General features: G+C 43.8%; 1 protein-coding gene across 1 annotated transcript; it reads right to left on the bottom strand.

Annotated features, from left to right (window-relative positions):
* Window positions 1–1,406: 1,406 nt before the first annotated feature.
* On the bottom strand, window positions 1,407–21,705 carry LOC138606548 (uncharacterized). Its single transcript, XM_069679014.1, has 3 exons — window positions 21,435–21,705; window positions 19,825–19,992; window positions 1,407–1,946 (listed from the first exon to the last, which is right to left on the bottom strand). Exon 3 carries the CDS (start codon window positions 1,913–1,915, stop codon window positions 1,781–1,783), a length of 135 nt encoding a protein of 44 aa, XP_069535115.1. The 5' UTR covers window positions 1,916–1,946; window positions 19,825–19,992; window positions 21,435–21,705; the 3' UTR covers window positions 1,407–1,780.
* Window positions 21,706–21,820: the final 115 nt, after the last annotated feature.

Genomic DNA, 21,820 nt, shown 5'->3' with positions numbered 1-21,820 from the left:
GACACAATCAGGGACGTCCATTAATCTGTCGTAAAGCAGCTTTTTGCCCGCCTGAAGAAATCCCTGATATTCAGACTCAGAGAAACAGAGAGTGGGGGCTAATCTATGGGGGCTGCCATGCAAGGCCATGTACCATCCACTGATAACAAACAGACGAACCCGACGAAGAAAAGAGTCTATGGGGAGGCGTAAAAGATGGAGGAATAGCGGAAGGAAAAGGGTGAGTGAGGTGGAAGGCCGAAAGGTATAGAGGAGCGAGAGGATGGATGGCGGAGGTGGGGGGGTGGGAGAAGAGTGCGGCGAGGGGTGGAGACGGCGGCACCGAGGCGTATTCTAAGCCCTGAATGTAAATATGCGTGAGGGGATTATCACAGAGTGCCAGGCGGCGCTTTTGGGGCTTTGTTTCCGTGACACCATGACGTTGGCTTTGTTTCCCTGACAGCAGACGTGTGTGTGTGTGTCTGCGTGTGTGTATGTCATTGTGCGTGTTTGTGTGTGACATCCAGGCATCTGTTTCCTGCTGGAAAAGGTTAATTACATCTCCACTGCCTGACTGGACGTGCCATGCATAATCACACACACTAATGAGACCTGCGTGTGTGTGTGTGTCTTTGTCTTTGTGTCTGGATGTGCATTCTGAAAAAGCAGTTCTTCAGCGGCTCAATGGATACCTTAACCACTTGTTTCAGGTTGGAGAGTCTTTTGTTGCAGCCAAAAAGAAACACAAGCACCAGACACAAACTTTGAGACGCACACACTCGCACAGGTGACAGCTGGAAGCGCACCGCAGTGGCATTTACAGACAGGCACTCCAGTCCCACCGGGGGACATTAATGGATGGGTCTGCATCAGTGTGTGTGTGTTTGTAATTACTTGTCTGCCTATTAATGAGACAGAGATGCTACGGCATCAGAGGAGGGACTTCTCACAAACCCTGTTGCTCATTCTGACCCTTGACTCCTATCTTCACACTCCAGCTAAGCTGCTGATTGGACAGCTGCTCGGCTTTAGATTGGGCCCAGCTCAGCGTGAAAAACGAGATGGGCTCCAGCCCTCCATGGGTGACTTTGGAAATTACTGTACACCTTCTCACTTGGCTGAAGTTCTCACTAAGTTGATCTGACATAAGCAGGTAGCTGAGGAGCTGCAGAGCTCCGCTGAGTCTCAGTTCCAATTCAGCCTCCGTGGAGCTGCGATTAAGGAGGAGAATGGAGAGATGGGGCATCACTGAGAGGTGTGAATGAGAGAAATAATGGATTTCTAAGGCCCGCCATCTCTTTACACCTTATACAGTACAGCAGCTATGGCAGGACATGAATCAAACAGATAAGAAATGTTTTTTTGGAATCACATCAGCAGAAGCAAAGTTCTCAGTGAGCTGCCAAGGATAAATTAGAGTGCTGTTGGGACGGGTAAAGGGAGTGAGCTCAAAGTTCACAAGCTTTTATTTTCATCAATCTGATTGATCTGGAGGAATATGGCTTAGGACGGCATAGTGGTTGTTGAGTTTAAGAGGTTTAAAAAGTAGAAAATAAGTTGAACCTGAAGCCTTGGTCACTGATAGTGTGGGAAAAGATACAGCACCTTCATAAAGGCCCAATTGATTCAGACTTTTCAATAAAAGCTTGTGCATGCTGAAGCCCATTTACCATCTATTTTGGTATCCACATACATAAGATCAGACTGTTCAGAGCAGCAGTAACCTGGGCAATACATTCCAGTCTGTTAAAGGATAAAAACCCTGCTGAAGGTGAGGGGAGTGCCGCTGACAGCGCCGCAGTCACACCTCGGTCTCCTGGTCCCTCCATTGTTCTACCTCCTCACTCTCCTCTTCCTCCAGTTGCTCCTTTTTCTTCTTTTTGCGTCTGCGGCAGAAGCCATTCAGGCCACAGAAGCAGGCACAGGTAAAGGGCATGGCCTATCTGACGCGTCGCATCCACGTAAACCTGCAGAGAGAGAGAGGGAGAGGAGAGAAGGAAAGAGAGGAAGAGAGGCGTTAAAATGATTCCCCCTCATCTGGCAATCTGCCAAGACATCACACTGCTTGTGAGTTTTCTCCCAAGGAGTCTTTGAACACGCATGGACGCAGAATCAAAGAAGAAGAAAGGGGTTTTCATTTGTTTAAATGCAAATTGAGGCAAAGTGAGTTTTTCTCATTACGAAGTTTTTTTTTAGGTCTATGATGAAGAGATTTTGCCTTATTTGGCTTAATTTGATTCGCTCACACTTTGCCAAAGGACATGCCTGAAGTAAAAAATATGATTAAGTGAGCAGTAGCTGCCGTTTCATGCTGGGTAGTGAGTGCTTCTAGCAAAAGAGCCTCCAAGGACAATACATGCAGCAACTTTTAGCACTGTTCTTATTCTTAAAATGGTTCTTACTTTACCACCGATTGAAGATTTTTTTACCTGATATAGAGTAATTTAAGTCATATTAACACATACAGTATGCACTTTACAGAGACATGAAAGCTTGAGAACAACTGCTCTGAGAAAGGCCTCTGGCTGATACGTTAGCAATGATAGCTTAATAAAACATGAAGCACAAATTAACACATATATCTTTTTAAATTTATTTTTCTCTGTGAAATGAAAACTTTTTGAACTTGATGTGTACTTATCAACCTAAGTCGTTGAACTAGTTCTCTTGTTAGCTAGTAGCTACTGGTTATCTATAGGCAGCTAGCATTAAATAGCCCAATAGAAAAAACTTGAGCCATGTTTCTTATCTGATGAGTTAGGATTTTTTGAGATTCCAAATGTTGATTATGTGCATCTTTTAATGTTTCACTTATAATAGAAAAGGCAAAAGCTAGCCATAGCCTTTAGGAACACTGAGATGCTAGTTCCAGAAGTAGCCTACTTCCCCCCCTTAAAGTTCCAATCTTAAAGATCTCAATTTCGTTCTCTTGGGGCACCTATGGCGATCTGAGCGTCCAATTAGTTTCTTTTTCTTTGGATTTTCACTTATTTTTGAAGTTGTTTCTGTAGTCAGCGATCTTTTTTCTTTGTTTGTTCAGCCCTAGTAGATTACTGTTTACGCAACACTTGCACTTGAGGCAGCCGCTTAGCTCCACCTACCTTTAACATAGAAAAACAGAATACAACTTGATATATGAATCAGATTTATGTTACATCTATTTATATAGTCAAGTTTATTCCATCAGTTTGATTTGATGGCTGTTCCAATATTCATGATCCTCAGCCTCCATCAGTAGAGCGTTGTTGCAACTGGGAAATCAGACCAGTCTCATTAGAAATTACTACTTACACACTTTCAAATCTCATGATTTACATTTAACGCCAGCGTTCAGTCCCAGTGTAAGACGTGTTGTGGCTTTAACGAAACATAACATGAAGTAGTGCTGTTGATGGATTGTGGATACGTGTGTAACACGTATGCAAGCCATTACAGACCTGCAAACAACTTTACTCCTTCAAATTTGCTATAACCATGATCTTTATCAAGTGTTCGCCATAATGTAGTAGTTGTGGAAAGCAAGGAAGGACAACAGCATTGGGTGTAAAATATCCTCAGTTAATCTACTCCAGGGTTCCACAGAATGAGCATATCAACCTTCTTGTCTTAGCCCAAGAGAAGCTCGGTCAATGGATGTAATTTATAAAAATGCTAGTGGTCAGGAACTTTTACTTACTATGAGTTATTATCAGTCACAGGCCTACAGTAGAGCAAGCAAACTGTTGTAAACCAGTAGATGTAGCAGACGGCTGTTCATGCAATCCTGAAGGCATTATTTTGGTGTATGAATGTCTTTGTCTCTCACATTTTGCAGTGCTCTCAGCAAGAAACTTAATGCAGAGAAAGTTACTGAGATTCCGTCAATAGGTCAGCCATCACACACTGCACACACACTCGCACACACACTGCGGTAAAGATCAGCATGGTGGTCAATCGAGCGGCGTCACTCAGCGGGAAGAAAAACTCCTTAACAATTACGCTCCTTCTCACACAATTTTCTCCACATCCCTATTTGTTTCTCACTTACTCTCCCTCTTACACACACACACACACACACACACAGCCAGAAGAAGTCTTAGGGCTCACTAAACTCCCAACGTTAACATTTTTCGCTCGTGTGCTAGCAGCCAATCAGAAAGCAGCACTGAGATTAGTAGACGCGGGGTGAAACTGAGAGCTTCATTAAATACCAACCTGAGTCAGCAGCACCAGCAGGTCTCGCTGGGGAGTGGATACTGTGTGTGTGAGTGTGTGTGTGTGTGTGTAATGCAAGTTGGGGAGAGTGGTGACAAAAACCCAGGCACAAACCAAACATAAAGTGTCTGTGTTCATGTGTGTGTGGCTTTAGGGACGGATGCACATCAACCTGTCTCATATGGGGGCAATTAGCTGAGCCAGCCTGGGCTGCCTGCAAGCAGAGACAAAAACGCCTCAGGCCATGCAGTGTATACGTGTGTGAGTGTGTGTACATATATGCTATTAAACCACCATGTGCACTGCTTTTATCCCTCCTGTCATTCCATATATCCGTCTAATCCTCGTCTGCAGATCTCCCACTCTGTACCCAATGGCTTTAGACCCTATGTGACATGCCAGAGAAAATCACATAGGAATAGAAAGCCATAAAACACAGCAGCGAGCCAGTCATGCTGATAGCACGAGTAAACTTTTCTCCCCGCGCAGACTTGTGTGTGTCCGTGAGTGCGTGTAGCTCTCTCACTTCATGCTTCTAACACCTTCAGCTTGTCTGACAGCTTACAAGGCCCTGCAGAGGATTTACAACAGTGCTGAGACACCTCTCTCCACTGTGTATCCTTCTTGTCTCCTGTGTTCCCCCCCGATCCCTCCCCTCCTGCCCTTCCATGTCTCCTTCTCTCCCTCTCACCCACTTCCCGTCTTCATCATCTTCTCCTTCTTTCCCCCCCCCACACTTTCTCGCCCCCTATCCCCAGCCACGCTTGCCAGCCATCAGGAGTAGGTGTCTTGTTTTGGTGGTGTGTAATTACTAGGGGTTCTTTCACAGCCGAGCGCAGAGATGAGACAGATGAAAACACAGCCTGCAGACCCACTGAATTATTAACTGGCTGAAAATGGATGAGTCAACGTTAACAGAGAGGGAGGCAAAGCAGCCCACGTGCATCTACAAATACACACATGAAAAGCCACAGGCCTGAGTACAGTGTGGCACCATGTATGAACCGACCAGGGTGGGATCCAGAGCATGCACTGGCCAATATGTTTGGTTGATGATATTTGCCAAGGGAAAAGAAAGTTATAAAAGTTAAACTTACTCTTATTAAATCATTAATTTCAAGGCAATGATATGCCCAAGTCTCCCTACCACTGACTTATCATGCTCTATTAAGCTTACGTTACGTTAAGAATGACATGATATTTCAGTTTTTGGCCGATACTGAAAACGATATTTGGAAAAATGAAGATACATATTTGATAAAAAATAGCTGTGACCAACATATTTTATATTCATTATGTACTATATGTATGGAAATTACAATGTGTTGCAAATAAAATGAAGAAAATCTCTACAATGAACATTGACTGACCTTTAGGTTTTTGATCATTTGGTATTTATCTGCTGCAGTTTCTTGTTTCATGCTGCCCAATAAATACACCCGCACATCAATATTATAAAATGTGGCCATATCTCAGTCGAGAAATGATGGTGATAGCCAATTCACAGTTTTATTTCACATTACTCAAAACACAATCTCGGATCCCATCAGCTATAGTCTGACGACGATATAGCCTCTGGGGATAATGGTGAACATGCCGGGCGTGTGGCCAGCAGTTAGCGATAAAAGACTTCCTTTTCCGCGTGCTGTATTGTTTACATAAAAAATAAACCGTTTTTCTTGTGATTTACTTGTAATTAAAGATATAATCTCGGAGTTCTCAGTTTTGTTCCCCTTGGCACCTTATGGCGATAAACGGCAATTGTGAGCGCATGTGTCCCAGACAAAGAGACGACTACAGCTGGCTCCCTTTGTTGCGGTTGTAACTCTTGATTTTCCTCACTGGCAGCCGCTTTCCTTTTTAGACAGTTTGCCTTCATCTGAGCGTCGAATTTGTTTCTTTTTCTTTGGATTTTCACTGTTTTTTGCAGTTGTATCTGTAGTCATCGATCTTTTCTTTGTTTGTTCAGCCATGTTAGATTACTGTTTACTTGCAACACTTGCAGAGACCGGAAAAGCAGCCGCTTAGCTCCGCCTACCCTCTCTGGCAGACCAATCACTGCTGGCTGATGGAAAACACGTCACTAACTGGGCGCCGCTTGTGATCTTTTCTGCGAAAGTCACCACAGACACCCAGCCTGTAATACGGCAAATGCAAAGGCTTTCATCAGTGGGCCATAGGCTCCATCACCATTGTGTTACCTCATTCAGTGATAGATAGTGACTAAACAGGTATTTATTTAAATGAAAATTTTGAGATTATCACTTTAACAGTTTACCTTTGCCGAAATTTCATCATCATGATGCAGATTTGTAACAAAGTAAAAATGAAGCTTTGTCAGGTCTGTCCTGAAGAGGAGAAGAAAACTACTCTTATAAATGTTCATTTGTTGAACAGAGGTTGGAACGATAATTTCTGATGCATTCAAAGAAGTCGGGAAATCTGAATGCTGAACTGCTTTTATGACACAGAGTCAAGGGACTCTATCTTAAAGTTGAACTTTTGATCTAGAACAGATTGTTAGCTGTTAGCATGCAGATGTCTGTTTATAGAGATCAATAAGAAGCTAAATCGTTGTCAGATGACCGCTGATAACGTTCCGCCTGCTTTTGCTCTCCACACAGACTGTTTTTCCTGCATACGCTGCAGACTGCTGATACGTGGTCAATATTACTTGGACTACAAGCGCAGTACAAATGGAAACCAGAATACCATCCTTAAAATCCACGTCCCTGCCTACTGCCTCATAGAGATTATAGAAAACATAATGAGCAGACCATATCAGGCTTGAACTATTTGTGCTGTTTTGGGCAGATAGGGATTTAATCAACTGACATCTAGTCCCATTGTAGTCTAAAGAGCTCTCTCATTCTCACTGAGCTGGTGTTCTGAGGAATAAAAATGGTTTTTGTTACAGGCCGTACATTTTAATGTCTAATGTAGTATCATCCATAAACACGTTAACGATGGATCAGAACACACAATATTTTGGTAGTTTGAGATGGCCACTATGACAGATTAGGTAATCATATCACTACAGTCTTGTTTTAACTTGGCAGACTGCACAGTGGACTTTGAACACATGGGTGACGCCGGGATTGACTTCATTGTTCCACTTGACAACACCGAAAACGTCAATCTTTTTCTGCTCTGAAAAAATGTTCTGTGCTCCTCTCGGTCAATTACACAGAAAACACGGCGTGAAAATTGTCGAACTAGGCGAGAGAAGCCAAACAAAACTCTGAGGTGCTTCCTGGTTGTCTTTTGAAATGACACACTATCACTTCAAGTGTTTGTTTCTGAATTTGTTCCGCGATTTGGGCCATAATCTGTTGGCATTGTCACACGAAGCAATTTGGGAAACAGCCTTTAGAAACCACATCACTTAACGGAATAGTTTCCCATTCTGGGAATTGAGCTTATTGACTTTCTAGCAGATTCTTAAATGATTGAACAAACAAGATATACTGCATTAGTTATTGGCTGATTTTTTTTTAACTTAATACAGAGCTAAACTAGCTGTATGCTCGTGGTCTTTGTCTTTGTGCCAAGCTAAGCTAACCGGCTAAATCTGCATATTTTACGTACAGACCCAAGAGTGGTATTGACATTTTTCATCAAACTCCTGGCAGTGAATCATTATCTAAAATCTATTGCTTTAAGATCAAAGGAATAAACAAAGATATACACACCTGCAAGGCCGCCAATAACCAATAACTGCAAGAAAGCTGTATATTTCTGTTTAGGAGGGGGAATCCTTTCTTTTGGAGCGACTGCTTTAGCAACAAGCATGGGAACGGGAAAGTGAGAGAGCTGGAAAAACACATGTAGATAAGACAAAATGTGAGATAAGAAGGTTTGAGAATAAAGCAGGAGGGGGACACAAAGAGAGTTTGAAGCGGGTAGGATTAATGTCAAAGTCATCCATCCTGGTTTTAGTCTGTCTTTGTCAGCCTCATCCCTGTGAATACTTCCCGTTTCCTTGTCTGAGCCTGTATATGTTTATGTGTGTGTGTTTGTCCGTGTATATGTGTGTAAGCTGATTTGTGTCTTATCGAGATCCTCTGTGGAAACAGACAATGTGGTTTATTTGTTATCTTCTTGTTTGGACGAAGAGATAAGGCGATCAGTGTTTGCTTGTGCGCCTGAGAACGTATGACCATTTGCGAATATGTGTGCGTATAGCGATAGATAAGCTGAGTGTTGTGCCTTTGAGTTTGAGTGACAGAATCCTAATGCTGATCCCAATGGTCAACAGCCCAGAGACGTTCCACAGAAAGCTTATTAGACCTTTATCCATTATTTATACTGCGCCTGCCTTCAGACACACACACAGCAGAAACTCTGAATGTGAGTGTGATTCATGCTGACATGTGCCTGACTTCTACTCATGGAATATAAGTAGCCACTGAGAAACCTACCGTCCAGAGCATTTCCCATCAACTAGGCAATAACATACTGTAACTGGTGTGTAAACCCCGAGTTTGACTCTGCTGTGGCCTCAGACATTGTGGATCCCAAAGCGCTCGCTTTCATGTTTTTTGGGTTAATTTAATGCAGAGAGTAAACTACAGAGGCACATTAAAGTTCACAGAATTTAAAGCTTACATTTTAAAAGCAGAAAAGCTGATGCAGATTTCGTTTTACTTACATCTTGTGTTTGTCGTATCGGCAGCAATCCTACCAGTTTCAGTTCCCTTCTTTTTATCATCACGCGGCTACGCAGGAACATTTCTGTGCCATTTATCTAAAAGTCAGACGCATAGATCGTCTCTTCCTCTCCTTCCTGTCTCCAGGCTTCAAGCCCCAGTCTTACTTCTTTACCATCTCATAGACATTAAAACCAGTGCATGTCCTGGATTCCTTGCACTTGTTTCTGGTACCTGCACAAAGCTTTTACCTGTTTCTGTTGCATTCCTGCCCTCCCCCATCAATTCTAATCACCGTCCCAACTCTCTCTCTCTTTCTCCTCTCCTTCCCTCGCTCTCTTGTCCTAAACAAAATGTCCTCTGTCCTGCGCTCAGGTAGGAACTTCCACCCACCGACCCCCCAGCCTAGATAATGTAGAGGGGTGGAGAAAAAAAACTGGGGGGGGACAGTTTCTGTTGTTCCAATAGAAAGGCGCCAACAGTGGGTGGGATAGAGAGGGAGGGAAAGGTGGGTGAGAGAAAGAAAGAAAGTGGGGAGCAAAGAGGAGAAAGTCCGGGAAAAACTGATAAAGAAGGTAAAGCAGGAACACTGGTGGGGATTGAATGATGACCAGCCGGGCTTAGGTATTTCAATAGTGTGTGTGTGTGTTCATGTGTGTGTGTGTGTGCAGATTCAGGTACACTATGGTACGTCGGAGTATTAGTGTGTCCCTTTGGCTAACTGTCTCCCGGTCCCCGTGAACAAAGAGCCTATTGACTCTGTAACACACAGGAGCTTTCTCTCTTCTCCACAGGCCAGTGCTTTGTGCTTGTCCCCCTAATACACACAAATACACACACACTAACACACACACACACACCGCCATTCCACCTGCGGCAGAATTTATCCGCCCTCCTTTGGCCGACTCAATACTCACATCGATATGTCCACTTTTCCCTGGAGAAGCAAAAAATACCTGTTTTCAAAAGTCACTCTAATATTGAAGGACAAGATAATTCCTCTCCTTCTGTTCAACTGTGGCAAACAAGGTTACTGTAACACACTTCAGTGAGTAAAGTGGCCTTTTATTGTCCCACCTTGTTTTCTGAGAAGCTGCAATTTAATCTGCTGCATCTGAAAGTAAGTAATATGATTGACTTTGTTTGTGAGCAGTGACTTTCAGACTCACTACTGACTCAGACCAAATAAGCGAGGGCTGCGAATTATTATTACTTTCATTATTTGCGTAATCTTTTCATGAATCATTTAAATGCCAAATGACAAGTTCCAAGAGCCCAGGGTGACGTCCTCCACGGGATGGTGTTGTTTAACATAAAAATGATAAACAGGAGAATATGCAGATTGGTTACCTGTAACCAGCAACTTTTCATCCTTTTTATCTGGATAAATGACTTGTATGATGAATGGATAATAGAGGAGCTCAGTGGATCGCTGAATAGGAAGGAAAACAACAACAAAGAAGGAAGAAGTGAGAACGTTTGAAGTATTGTACCTTCTTTCTTAATAATATCTTAATAAGCTCTTAATTTTATTCTTCTTCTTCTGTCTTTTTTTGCTTGTACAACCGCGGGCGACACTTCTAGTTAAGTACAAAACTGTGCACTGTTATCTTCACTTGTAAGATATATTGTGTCTAACACCTCTCAGTGACAGTAGTATTTTGGCCCTGCCTTCAAGTGTGGCCATTCATTCAACACATACTCAGCCCACATGGAACTCATAGATTCAGATACATAGAACTTCTCTGTTTTAAAAGTGTTCGGGTGAGACGGACACACAAGAACTTTTAAGTATGTTAAACCTCTGACAACAGCCATAAAAAACGCTACGTGGTTATCTGCCAAGTACACTTTCAACGAGTGATTTCTTTGGTGCGAACGACGGGAATCGAGTCGTAGGTGAGAGCCGTTCTTTTTATAGTGCCCAAATTTCACTGCCTGCCTAGATCCACTCCCTTTTATGCCGAATTACAACAGGCAGCTTTTTTCAACTGCAACTCTGCCGTACTCGGTCACGTGCAGCGGAATCATGTCGCCACAACATAGTGTCGACGGTGAGCAACATTATAACCCACCGGCAAGTTTGTTGTTTTTTTGTTGACATCTCTGTAGTCATACAGAGTTGTGTTGTAAATTATTGGCAAATCAATGACGTTGATTAATTGTTCCTACGTTATTCTGCTGCTTCCTTTTAAATCTTAAAAGCATGGAATTTTAAATATGTGTGTGTGTTGACACGGGAGAATTTTGTGCAGGCATGTTTGCGAGTCTAAACAAAGAACGATGAGCTGCTCTTTTGAACGGCTCTTGGAAAGGAAACGGAGCCAAAAGATCCAGCTCTCTTCAAAGAGCCGTAATTTCCAACACTACTTTCAAATAAGATGAGGAATAATTGACTTAGTAAAGCCAAATAACATTTACTCCTGTTTAATCTATAGTTTTTGTGGAGATAGACTGTTAGAGTAAAGGTGGTGTTTGAATGCAGCTCCAGTACGTGTTAACTTCCCCAAGGCTGCTGACAAATAAACTTTGTGTTGTCTCTTGGCTTCTGTCAGAATCTCTTTTGCCCCCTTGTGGAGCAAAGCCAGGAATACAGAGAGCCAAAGATGCACTCCTGAGGTCCACAGGAGCTGTGTTGATTATAACCTCCAGGTTCCCACTGGGGAATAAGGCTTAACAAGGCCCAGGCAGAGAGCAGAGGGATTACCAGGTCTCACTAGCACTACAGCGGTCTGGTCGACCATTGAGCTCCTCTATGAAGTTATGAACGTGCTGAATTATAATTCTGTAAGGCATTGGCAGGAGCCTTAGAGGGGCTATGAACTGTAAGGGAGAGAGAGCGAGAGATGGATAGACACAGAAGGAGCGTGTGTGTATGTGTGTGTGTTGATGTGTACACTGCAGCCGAGAGATTTCTCGCCTCAGCTGGTTGGACAGATTACCTGAAATTGAAGGGAGGAAAAAAACAGATAGTGAGTGAGAGAGAAAGCAAGAAAAAAGAGGACAGAAAGGTCACCGTGATCTCAGAGCCGTGGAGAGAGAAAGACGGATGGATGGAGAAAGGGGGGAAGGGGGGATGGAGAGAAAACTAGAGAGAAGAGAGAAGAGACTGGAACAGGGGAGGATGTTAATCCTTGCAAAACAAAAAGGATGTGTTCCAATTTTTTCAAGTCCGTCTGATCACAATACTCATGTACCATGTCGTCACCATCGGGTGGAAACCTCGTATCTACAAACCACTACTTTTCAGGAAATTAAAAAAAGAAAAACCGGGTTTTTTAAATACTTTAACACTGCATTGTCACAGCTGGTATTGTGCCCGTCCATATAGTCAGTCACATGTATGTGTTATTAGATTTACAGATGTAAAGGGTGACCAATAGCATTGTTTTATGAAAAAAAATATTAAAATTATGAAATATGGAGATACAAGGTTTTCAAGTGTTTAACAACATAAGGGACAACATAAGCAGTCATCTCCATGGCTGGGCCTGTCTGCTTTTAAACTGCAGTGTACCAAGGACAGGCTGAACAACACGTTTTCAGATTGGCAGGTTTGAGACGTCACAAACCTAAGGAGCCAATCCCGTTAATGGACGGGGTGGCGCTATGCATATCGTTATGTGAAACCTATGGCAACCACTTCGGCGATGCGCGAGCCAGCTGTAACCATCATCGGAATTTTTGCAAACTCACTACTGACTACTAACGTTAATGTCACTGTGGCTAATTACTAAATTTCAAGTTGGCTGAGTTTCATTCATTAGTCGCCACTAAACGATCGCAGAGACGTGTTTTGTTTTCACGACGGAGGGGGCGGTTGGAAATTTGTGTCGTGGGTGGGGACTATGCAGTTTCTGGAATTTTTAATGAGGGAGAGGAAGGAGATGCCTTGGGAGGTAATTAAATGTATTTTGCACAAAAAAAAAAAAACATATCAGACACTTATTATTATTTTAACTTTAATTACACTTATTATTTTATCACTAGACAAAAAGACATACTCCAGGAAAACTAAAATAAAGAATTTTGTTAAAAAATAAGAGAACTATGAAAACACCAAGTATTTGGCTAACTTGCTTCTCTGTGGTCTCGTATTAGCTTACATTTTCATCACATTCAATTTTAACACTTACGTTTTTATCTATAATCTGTATTTGCTCACCTTACATAGCGAACTACTAACAGTGTACTACTGACTTTGCAGCTGTAGCTAGCCTAGCAATCTCGATATGCCCCGACCCTGTTGGCATCTGTTGAGTGAGGCTCTGTCTGTGTTTGCCATGTTTTCACACCTTTTGATTATTCTTTCCATGAATTGCCTAAGAACATATACGTAGTAGTAGGCTACATAAGCTACTGTATATAAAGTGGTCATAAAGACTTTATTTATTCCAGGGTAGAGTCATCCCTGCAATTCAAACTGCCTTGCCAGCTACTTGCATTTATTGGACCACATTTAGAGATTGAATGATTATGGCGACCCAAAACTCACAAGTGTTGCATTAAAATAGACAAATCTGTCTTTGAAGCACTCAGGAATACAGATAATAGTAAGGCAGGAGCGAGAAGCGGAGGGAGAGTGATTGAGAGTCAGAAAGAGGGAGAGAGAGAGAGAAGAAAAAGAGAGAGAGGGCACCCTGCCCTAGATATTCGCCTGTAAGCTGCTCACAATGCAGACATGGCAACGGGCGAGAGCGGGAGAGGAGATGAGAGGGGAGCGGGGAGATGGGCAGAGGAAAAAAAGAACGAGGGACAGAAAGTCAGGCCAGAGAATGGATTAGTGATCAAAGAAAGCCAGCGGCCATCCTGAAAGCCCCCTACGGACACACACACACGCTCAAACACACACACACATTCATAGAGAGAGGGGGAGAATCAGGGAGATTAGAGTTTTTTCCATGGGGTTAATCATTTACCTTCCTCCTTCCAAGCAGCACCTTGGCTGTGAGAATGAGCACCTTACACATAAATCCATTTGCATTAGCCTTAGTGCAAATGTTAGAGGGCAAACGCACACTCGCACACATACATTGATTGATTATAGTGCTCTAATGAGAATATATGCAGGTATAACTTTCTCTCTAATTAGTTTCATAGAGTTTTCCCCTGGAGAAGCTTTGGGAAGAAAAGACAATAAAAAAAAGCCCTAATATGACATCGACCTTTTCCTCCAGCTGAAATTCCAAAGCTGGAAGCTAAACTTCTGAAGCGCTTTTAATTCCCCCTCAACCTCTGTCTCCTTCACTCGGAAGAGTCACCGATAAAGAGATAAACAACGGGCGGGAGATACCAATTAGGGCCGTCAAACAGCAGCTCAACAAGCTTCAGCACTCCTCCGCTTCCCGGAGGAGCGCTGATAGGAAAAAAGAATAAACAGCAATGGAGGAAGGATGGGAAGGGGAAGCTTGTGCAGCAAGGAGGAGAAGAGAACTTTGTGAGAGCTCACATCTAATCAGGAAATCCTCCTTCTCAATCTCTCCAGCAGAGAAACACTCACACATACACACACACTCGCACATAGACAGAAACACACACATCTACACTGTCAGAGGCTTGACCTCCACAAGCTGATCTCGCTCCTTGGTATTCTATCGCCCTCCCACCAGCTGACCTGATTGGCTAATGACAGCTCATTTATCTTGATGCAGCACCTGCAGTGTCTACAAGGCACGTGCGTGAGTGTGTGTGTGTGTACTAGAACGAGTGTGTGCATCCAAGTGTCTATATGTGCACAAACACACACACACCCTGTATATCTCATCCCTCCTAGACTAGTTCTATCTACGCCAGCGCTGCCCTTGTTGCAACAGCTTGCACACATTGGTTCATCTCTGGGGAATGATGGAGAAGAGGCGGAGGAGAGGATGGAGTGAAACGGGAGGAGGAGGTGAGGTGTAAGGAAGGGAGAGACAATGATAAAGGAGGAACTAGGGGAAGGAAGGAAGAAGGGAAAAAGGAAAAGAAAGGAGAAAGATAGCAGGAAATTAGCAGAACAAAAGGAGGCAGAGGAAGAAAAGGAAAACAAGAATATTGAGGAAAAGACAAGACAAAGAAAATGAGAGGAGGGTGATTAAAAGAACAAAAGACGAAAAAGAGATAAAAGAGAAAGGAATGGGGAGAAGAAACGACCAGAGGACAGAACGGAGGAGGGGAGTTCAAATGAAGGGAAGAGGGATTGATGCATGTTTTATTCACTCACCGCTAACACTTCTTTAATTACCGCAGCTACAATCACTGCCAGTGTGTGATCACTGCATGTGTGTGTATGGGGGTTCTAATATGAGTAATACACAGCAACCATTAATTATCAAGTGGGCTGAATAAGTAGGAGCAGCCAAAAGGGCCAAGCCAAGTAATTCTATATAGGCTATATACTCCAAGCATCCATGAAAGGATGTATATAACACTTGGTTAACATGTTTTCACTTATTCCACTTTACATTCACAGCAACAATGGGAAAAAAGCGCACAACAAACTCTAACCAATGATGAGGGGTTCCTTCATCAAACAACCTACTTTGAACCATGGCTAGAGTAAATGGAATGGACTGCACTTATAGAGTCTTGTGACCGCTCAAAGCTGCTTTTAAACTACATGTCAAATTCACCCATCCAAACACACATTCATACACTGATGGCAGAGGCTGCAACCTACAGTGTCCAACTGTCACACATTGACACACCAATGGCAATGCCACCGGGAGCAATTGTGGGTTCAGTGTCTTGGCCATGGACACTTTTACATGTAGACCGAGGGAGCTGGGGATCGAACCCCCAACCTTCCGATTTAAAGACAACCGACTCTACCATTTAGCCACAGCCTGATTGCAGATCTTGCTAGGGTCAAAGTATGTAAACAATTTATGACAGGTACCCCCAGTGATGGGAGCGATCAGGAAATGGTCTGCCCATGTAGAGGATGCCCTACAGTCAGCAACACATGACACATTCTGGAGCAAGTTCCAGGACACCACGGTTGACGCCTTTTTCAACATCAACTGATGAATTGAGTCAGTCAATTGAGTCAGTCAATTGAGTTAATTTTAGAAACAACATAGGCCAAATTACAGTTGACTCCTGCCATAACCAGAAACCATCGTTCATTAGAACTATCCTGGATACCATACTGCAATCACAGAAGCCTTCAACTCTGGCTGCAGTCTGGAAAAACAGACAATCGAAAAGCAGCAGCCTTTAATGTAAGAAGAGCTGATTAAGCAACTACAGGTAGAAAGTTGGACTAGGTTGACTTCCATGAGAGCAACGAGCAATGTCCTAGAGACCTGACCTATTAAAAGCCCACCCTACCACCTTGTCAAGTGATGATGCATCTTTAGGACATGAGCTGAACAACTTTATTAATGGCTTTGAGGCCATCGCAGCCAGCAAGCATAAACGGCTGATCCAGAGGTTAATGGATGGGTAGGTGCACCTTTCACATTTATCACTCTTTCTGTGCTTGATGTTGAGGGCTTTTAAGCGTGTGATCAAAAGAAAGCAGCAGGACCAGTGGTGTCAGTGGATGGGTGCTTGAACTATGTGTTATACAACGAGCAAATGGTGTTCAAAATGATATTCAACCTGTTCCTGTCTCAGCCTGCTATAGCTCTTAGAAGTCTACCATCATTCCTGTTCCCAAGAACAGCCTGCCTGAATACCACCTATGGCACTTGTAGTTCTGAAGTGCTTTGAAAGGCTGGTTAAGGTTAAAGGCTGCTCTTCACTAACCAGCATGGACAGATTGCCTATTGTACCAACAGAAGATGCCATAGCACCATTGCTCCACACCACCCTGTCTTACCTAGACAAGAGAGGAAACTATGAGAGATGGCTGATCATTGGCTTAAGCATGGAACACCGTAGCTCTCCACCTCACTGTGCATGTTGATCCTTGACTTCCTGACAGTCAAACCCCAGGTGGTAATGGTGGGCAAACCCTTTCCACCCTCATCTCTAAAACTACTGGAGCACCCCAGGGTTAGGTTTAAAGCCCCCTGCTGGACTCCCTGTAAATAAAGTACTGTGAAGTTATTTTGAACTTCAACACTATCATCAAGTCTGCTGATGCCACGGCTGTTGCGAAAATGTAAAGGCCTGCCGTTGGCAGGACAATAACCTCCTGAACGTTAGCAAGACTAAGGAGCTGACAGCAGATGTTGGGAGTCGGAAATCAGAAATCAACGAAGCCCCCCTTAATATCAACTGGTCCTAGGTGGAGAGAAGACAGCTCCAAGTACCTTTGTGTCAGCATAACAGAGGGCCTGACCTGGCACACGCTGACTCAGTGGTGCAAAAGGCAAGACAGATGCTGTTTCACCTCAGAAGCTTGGCAAAAATCTGGTTGTACCTTGAAATATGAAGGAAATTCTTCTCCTGCATCATTAAGAACGTCATGACGCGTCAACATTACTACTTGGTAAGGGAATACAATGGAAAAGTCTGCAAGACCTTGAAAAGACTGGTTTGTTTGGCAATGCTCTACCCTGCCAAAATGGTATTTACAAAAAGCACTGCAAAAATAAGGCTAGGAGAATCATAGTGTATCCCAACCAGCTGGATAATGGCTTTTCCTTCTGCTGCAGTAGGTGAGAAGATAACAGATGAACCTGATCAGCACTGAAAGCAGTAATGCTCAATGAAGTCACAACGTTCAATTTCCCCCGTCAATAACATCTTTGAGCATGGAAATACTAATCGAATCACAGTCTCCAGTGTGTTCTATTCCTTCTCCCACCCTTTTCTTTGCACTGTGAGGACTTCGAGCTACTTCGGACTTTGATTACGAGAGTGGAAAGTCATTATTCGAGCGCCTTAAATAGGTTGCTTGTTAGCAAAAGGTGAACATAGGTTATGTAGGTGTTGGGTTGAGAGAAGACTTTCCTTTTGACATCTATGAGCTCATTAGGAGCTGTTTCTGGATGTCTCAAATGCAGAACATAAGCATAAGCTTTTACTTCATGACATTTGCATTCCAAAAGTTTACCCACGTATTTGCCATTCTTTCACAAGTACACCAGTTTGACTTTTCTGGATCATCTTCACTGCCGCTTATTTTTATTTTTTATATAATTTGATTACTGCAATCGCCTTACATGTTATGCCTTACTCATACCTCTCTCATTCCCTCTCCTCCTCCTCTTCCTCCTCCTTTCCTTTCTGACTGCAGAGAGAGGAGGGTTTGCATGTATTATGTCTTCTTTTGTTCTTTGCTGTCGGCTCATTGTCAAAAAAAGAGGTAGAAGGCGGTTAGTGAGGGAGACGGAGGGGTAAAGGATGAGTGTGTTTTGATGTGACTGACTGTAGGTAGATGTTGGAGGCTTCACCCACTTCTACAACCCCCACCCTCGCATCCCCACATCTCTCTTTGTGCATTCTTATCTTTTATTTTCTCTCTCAAGCCAGGTGCTGCTTATCCAGCCTTCAGCACATCTTATCCTACCCCCCACCCCTCCACCCCCAACCTGCGTTATCTCTCACACTGCCACCAAAATCTCACACTTTGACATATGAACACACACATTCCTTCAACCTGCTGTCTTTCCCCTCCTCTTCCTTTACCCCTCTCACATCTCTGTCTTACCCTCTTTCTTCGGGACCACTGGAGGCAGCTGGCGGGCCATGACCTATCGTATGGCTGCTTTGTAGTCAGCCCTGACACACAGACATGGCAGGCAGACAGACAGGTAGAAAGACAAGCACTCATCAACTCCAGATCTGTATCTTAACTCCAGTCTTAGGGCTTAATCCGGCAGCTTTCTCCAGCGCAGCCAGCTACTGTAGCAGCCAAGAGCCGGAACAGACAAATCCATACAGCTTAAACTCCCACCAAATCTTTCAAAAGTCAAGGTTCTTTTGAGCAAATACAGCACTTTAACGTCTCTTGTGTTTATTTTTATTATTATTTTGTGGGTGGCGGGTTGCCAATCGATGAAAAACACCAAATTCCAGAAAGCTGCATTGTTTCACAAACCTCCGAAAGTGAGACGCCCTTTTGTCCTCACCCATCCAAAGTCCAGCATTGGGGCCAAACTGCGTGGGGTTTGGCAACATTTCAGCATTGCTTTCTCATATTGTACTGCCTATTCGCTTCATATTATTAGCTGCAAAATGGTAAAAATTTGCAGCTAATCTTTGAACTTTTTTTTTTTCTTTGTCGGAGTGCAAGTGTTGTAGCTGCTGGCTGTAACGGGAGGGAGGGTGCCGGAGCTGCCTGAGCCGAGCGCTCCGTCCTGATTTAGAATTAGATCTATTTCTGTTCACCCTCCCAGCCCCGCCGGGAAATATTTAAATCTGCCATGGAATGTGTGAATATGTGTGTGTGTGTGTGTGTGTGTGCAACACAGAGGGGGAGCGCAGCCGAGAGAGAAAGACAGAAAGAAAGTGAAAGAAGTAAAGATAACTTGAACATAAAATTGGTTGGCTGCTCGTTTGAGAATTTGCATTCGGTACGCAGCTTTGGCATTGTGGTTTCCAATATGCCGGCATGCCAATTAAGTCAGTGAAGTCAAATCAGACAGAATGAGAAAAGAGGGAGATTGAATAAGAAATACATAGAAGAAAAAGAGGAAGCAAACGAATGGAGTGAGTGTTCGCATTCTCAATGTGAACTAGCAGGGAGTAAGACTCAAGAGGTGGTCAGTAATTCGTAAGCAGAGCACGTACAGACTTAGCCAAGCTCACCCTCTGGCTACACACACACACACGCACAGATCAACACACACATCCACTCACTCAATCACGCCAGCAGTCTGGAAAAGCTTGAGACACAATCTCTGCTCCATATCCAATCTTACAGCCATTCAAATGTCACCGCCAGCAACTTTGACCCCTGTTAACGTGAACAACAAACACACACAGAAATTCACACACACTCTACACCATCCTCACTGTCCAAACACTGCAAAAAAAGACGACATATAAACACTATAAAGAGTGTTTCAAACTAAACGACTTAAAAAAGTGAAAAGTGCGTTTATTGGATAAAGAGGCACAAACTCACCTCGGAGTGGATCCCGGCGCTCCGCCGCGCTGCTGTGCTGTAGAAACGACCGGCTGCACCCCCGTCCTCACGGAGACACATGCACACACAGGGGCACACTCACACACGCGCACCCTCCGCGGCGGCGGCGAGGTGTGTGTGAGGACAATGAGACTGGGCTGGATGGAGCTAAGCAGCAGTAGTAGTAGGAGGAGGAGGAGGAGGAGGAGGAGGAGAACGAGGAGGAGGAGAGAAGAAGGAGGGAGACGTGCGGTTGGGCGGGAAGGTGAGGAGGAGAGAGAGAGAGAGAGAAACTGGGTGAATAATGAAATACAGCAGAAGAAAACAAGATGTGAAAAAAAACGTGGAAGTGGAGTCCTTCTTGTTCCATTTGTAACTTTTTATGTGTGTAAGTGTTAGGTGTGTGTGTTGAGTGAGTATGTGTGTGTGTGTGTGTGTGTGTGTGCGTGTGTGTTAGGCTCTAGAGGGTCTACTGTTCGTCACTTGAGACTTGGCGCCCTGCCTAGGAGCAGAGAGTGCTGTAGCATGAGCAGCTTTACATCTCTTTTTAGTCTCCATGTACGTGTGTGTGTGCTGTCCTCTCAGTCAGCTCGCCTGTAGTTCACCAGCATTACAACCCATCTCATGTCTTCTTTTCTTAGAAGCTCCTCTACGTCCTCTTCATCTCTCTCCCTCTCTTCAGGGGAAATACCTCTGCCACTAATCTCCTCAAAAGTCTGTTAGACACTCACTCAGCTCTGCTCTCTATCAAACCCGTTTTGTTTGCCCTCAAACTTCAGCTCAGCAAAACACGTTAAGAAATAACCTGAGATATTTTTAACATGTTTCTTATATAAATAATCTTGTTTCGAGAATATCTATTATTGGCCATTGGAAATAGTCCGCAAAGAAAGCACTATTTACTCTGCTTTCCGTCTGCTTTCTCTCTTTTTCTTCAAGAGCTTTAGACGGGGTAGAGAAGTTGTAAGCACAGAAAGCCGCGCTACCACATTGTTGGTTTTGGTCTTTTCATATGTGGACTTTAGGAAAAATGCAGAATAACAGATTTTACTATTAAAGACGACACAAAAAAGGCATAAAAAGGAGATTTTTGTGACATAAACACAACACACCCAGAGCTCCAGGTGCATATGCGTGTATGTGTGTGTATTTGAGTGTGTGCAAGAGGTGTCTTGCAGCCTCAATCATCCAGCTCAGCCACAGAAAAGCCAATCTCCACATCCAATTATTTGCTTCTCAAAGGCAGACAGATGGAGAGAGGGGGGGAAAAACTGAGAGCGAGGTAGAGAGACGAAGAGTCAGAGTAAGAGAGAGAGAGAGAGGCTCTTTGAGGGTCTGCACTGGGTGGAGTTAATTACAATGAAAAAGAAATGGAGGGAAGAGAAAGTCTCTTCTCTGCTCGAGAATAGTTTCACAATTAGCCAAAATCCCATACAGAGCCTGTGGACACAACTGAGCAGAGAGAGCGAGCGAGCGGGTAAGAGAGTGTGAGAGGGAGATCAAACCCGAATGAAAAGCGCCAAAAGGGACCGAGAAGCTGAAGTTGTTAGAAAAAAGAGAAACAAGAGCATGCTATATGTGTATGTTTCTTTCTTTTTGTGTCTCCATACCCTCCTGAGGCGAATGCCGGCCGTCCTGCCTTCTTCCAGTCCTCCTCCTCTTCTACTTTTTCTTCTCCTTCTTCTCACTTCTCGTCTTCGTTCTGCCTCCCGCCGTCCAGGATAGTCCATCAAAGAAGAGTCCGGCTCATGTTGGATGGAGGCATCGCTTCTCTCTGAACACTCTCCAGCTTTCACTACCTTCTCCTCTTTGACTGTTTGTTTTATCCTTTCTCTTTTGCACTTTCGTCGGCCGGAGCATTTTTCTTCCTTCCCGGAGCAGTGACACACAGCGTGGGGGGGTTGAGGACAAGAAGGGGTGGGAGAGAAAGACTGAGAGAGAGAGAGTAAAAAATAAAAAGAGGGAAAAGAGCAAGTGTAGGTAGATGGAGCGGCGA

The sequence above is a fragment of the Semicossyphus pulcher genome, unplaced genomic scaffold (genome assembly GCF_022749685.1).
Source record: "Semicossyphus pulcher isolate SPU_LCO1_2020_fin unplaced genomic scaffold, fSemPul1.0.p SCAF_3, whole genome shotgun sequence".
NCBI classification, from domain to species: Eukaryota; Metazoa; Chordata; class Actinopteri; order Labriformes; family Labridae; genus Semicossyphus; species Semicossyphus pulcher.
Note: the sequence above shows the minus strand (reverse complement) of the source record. Positions and strands in the feature narration are given on the sequence as shown.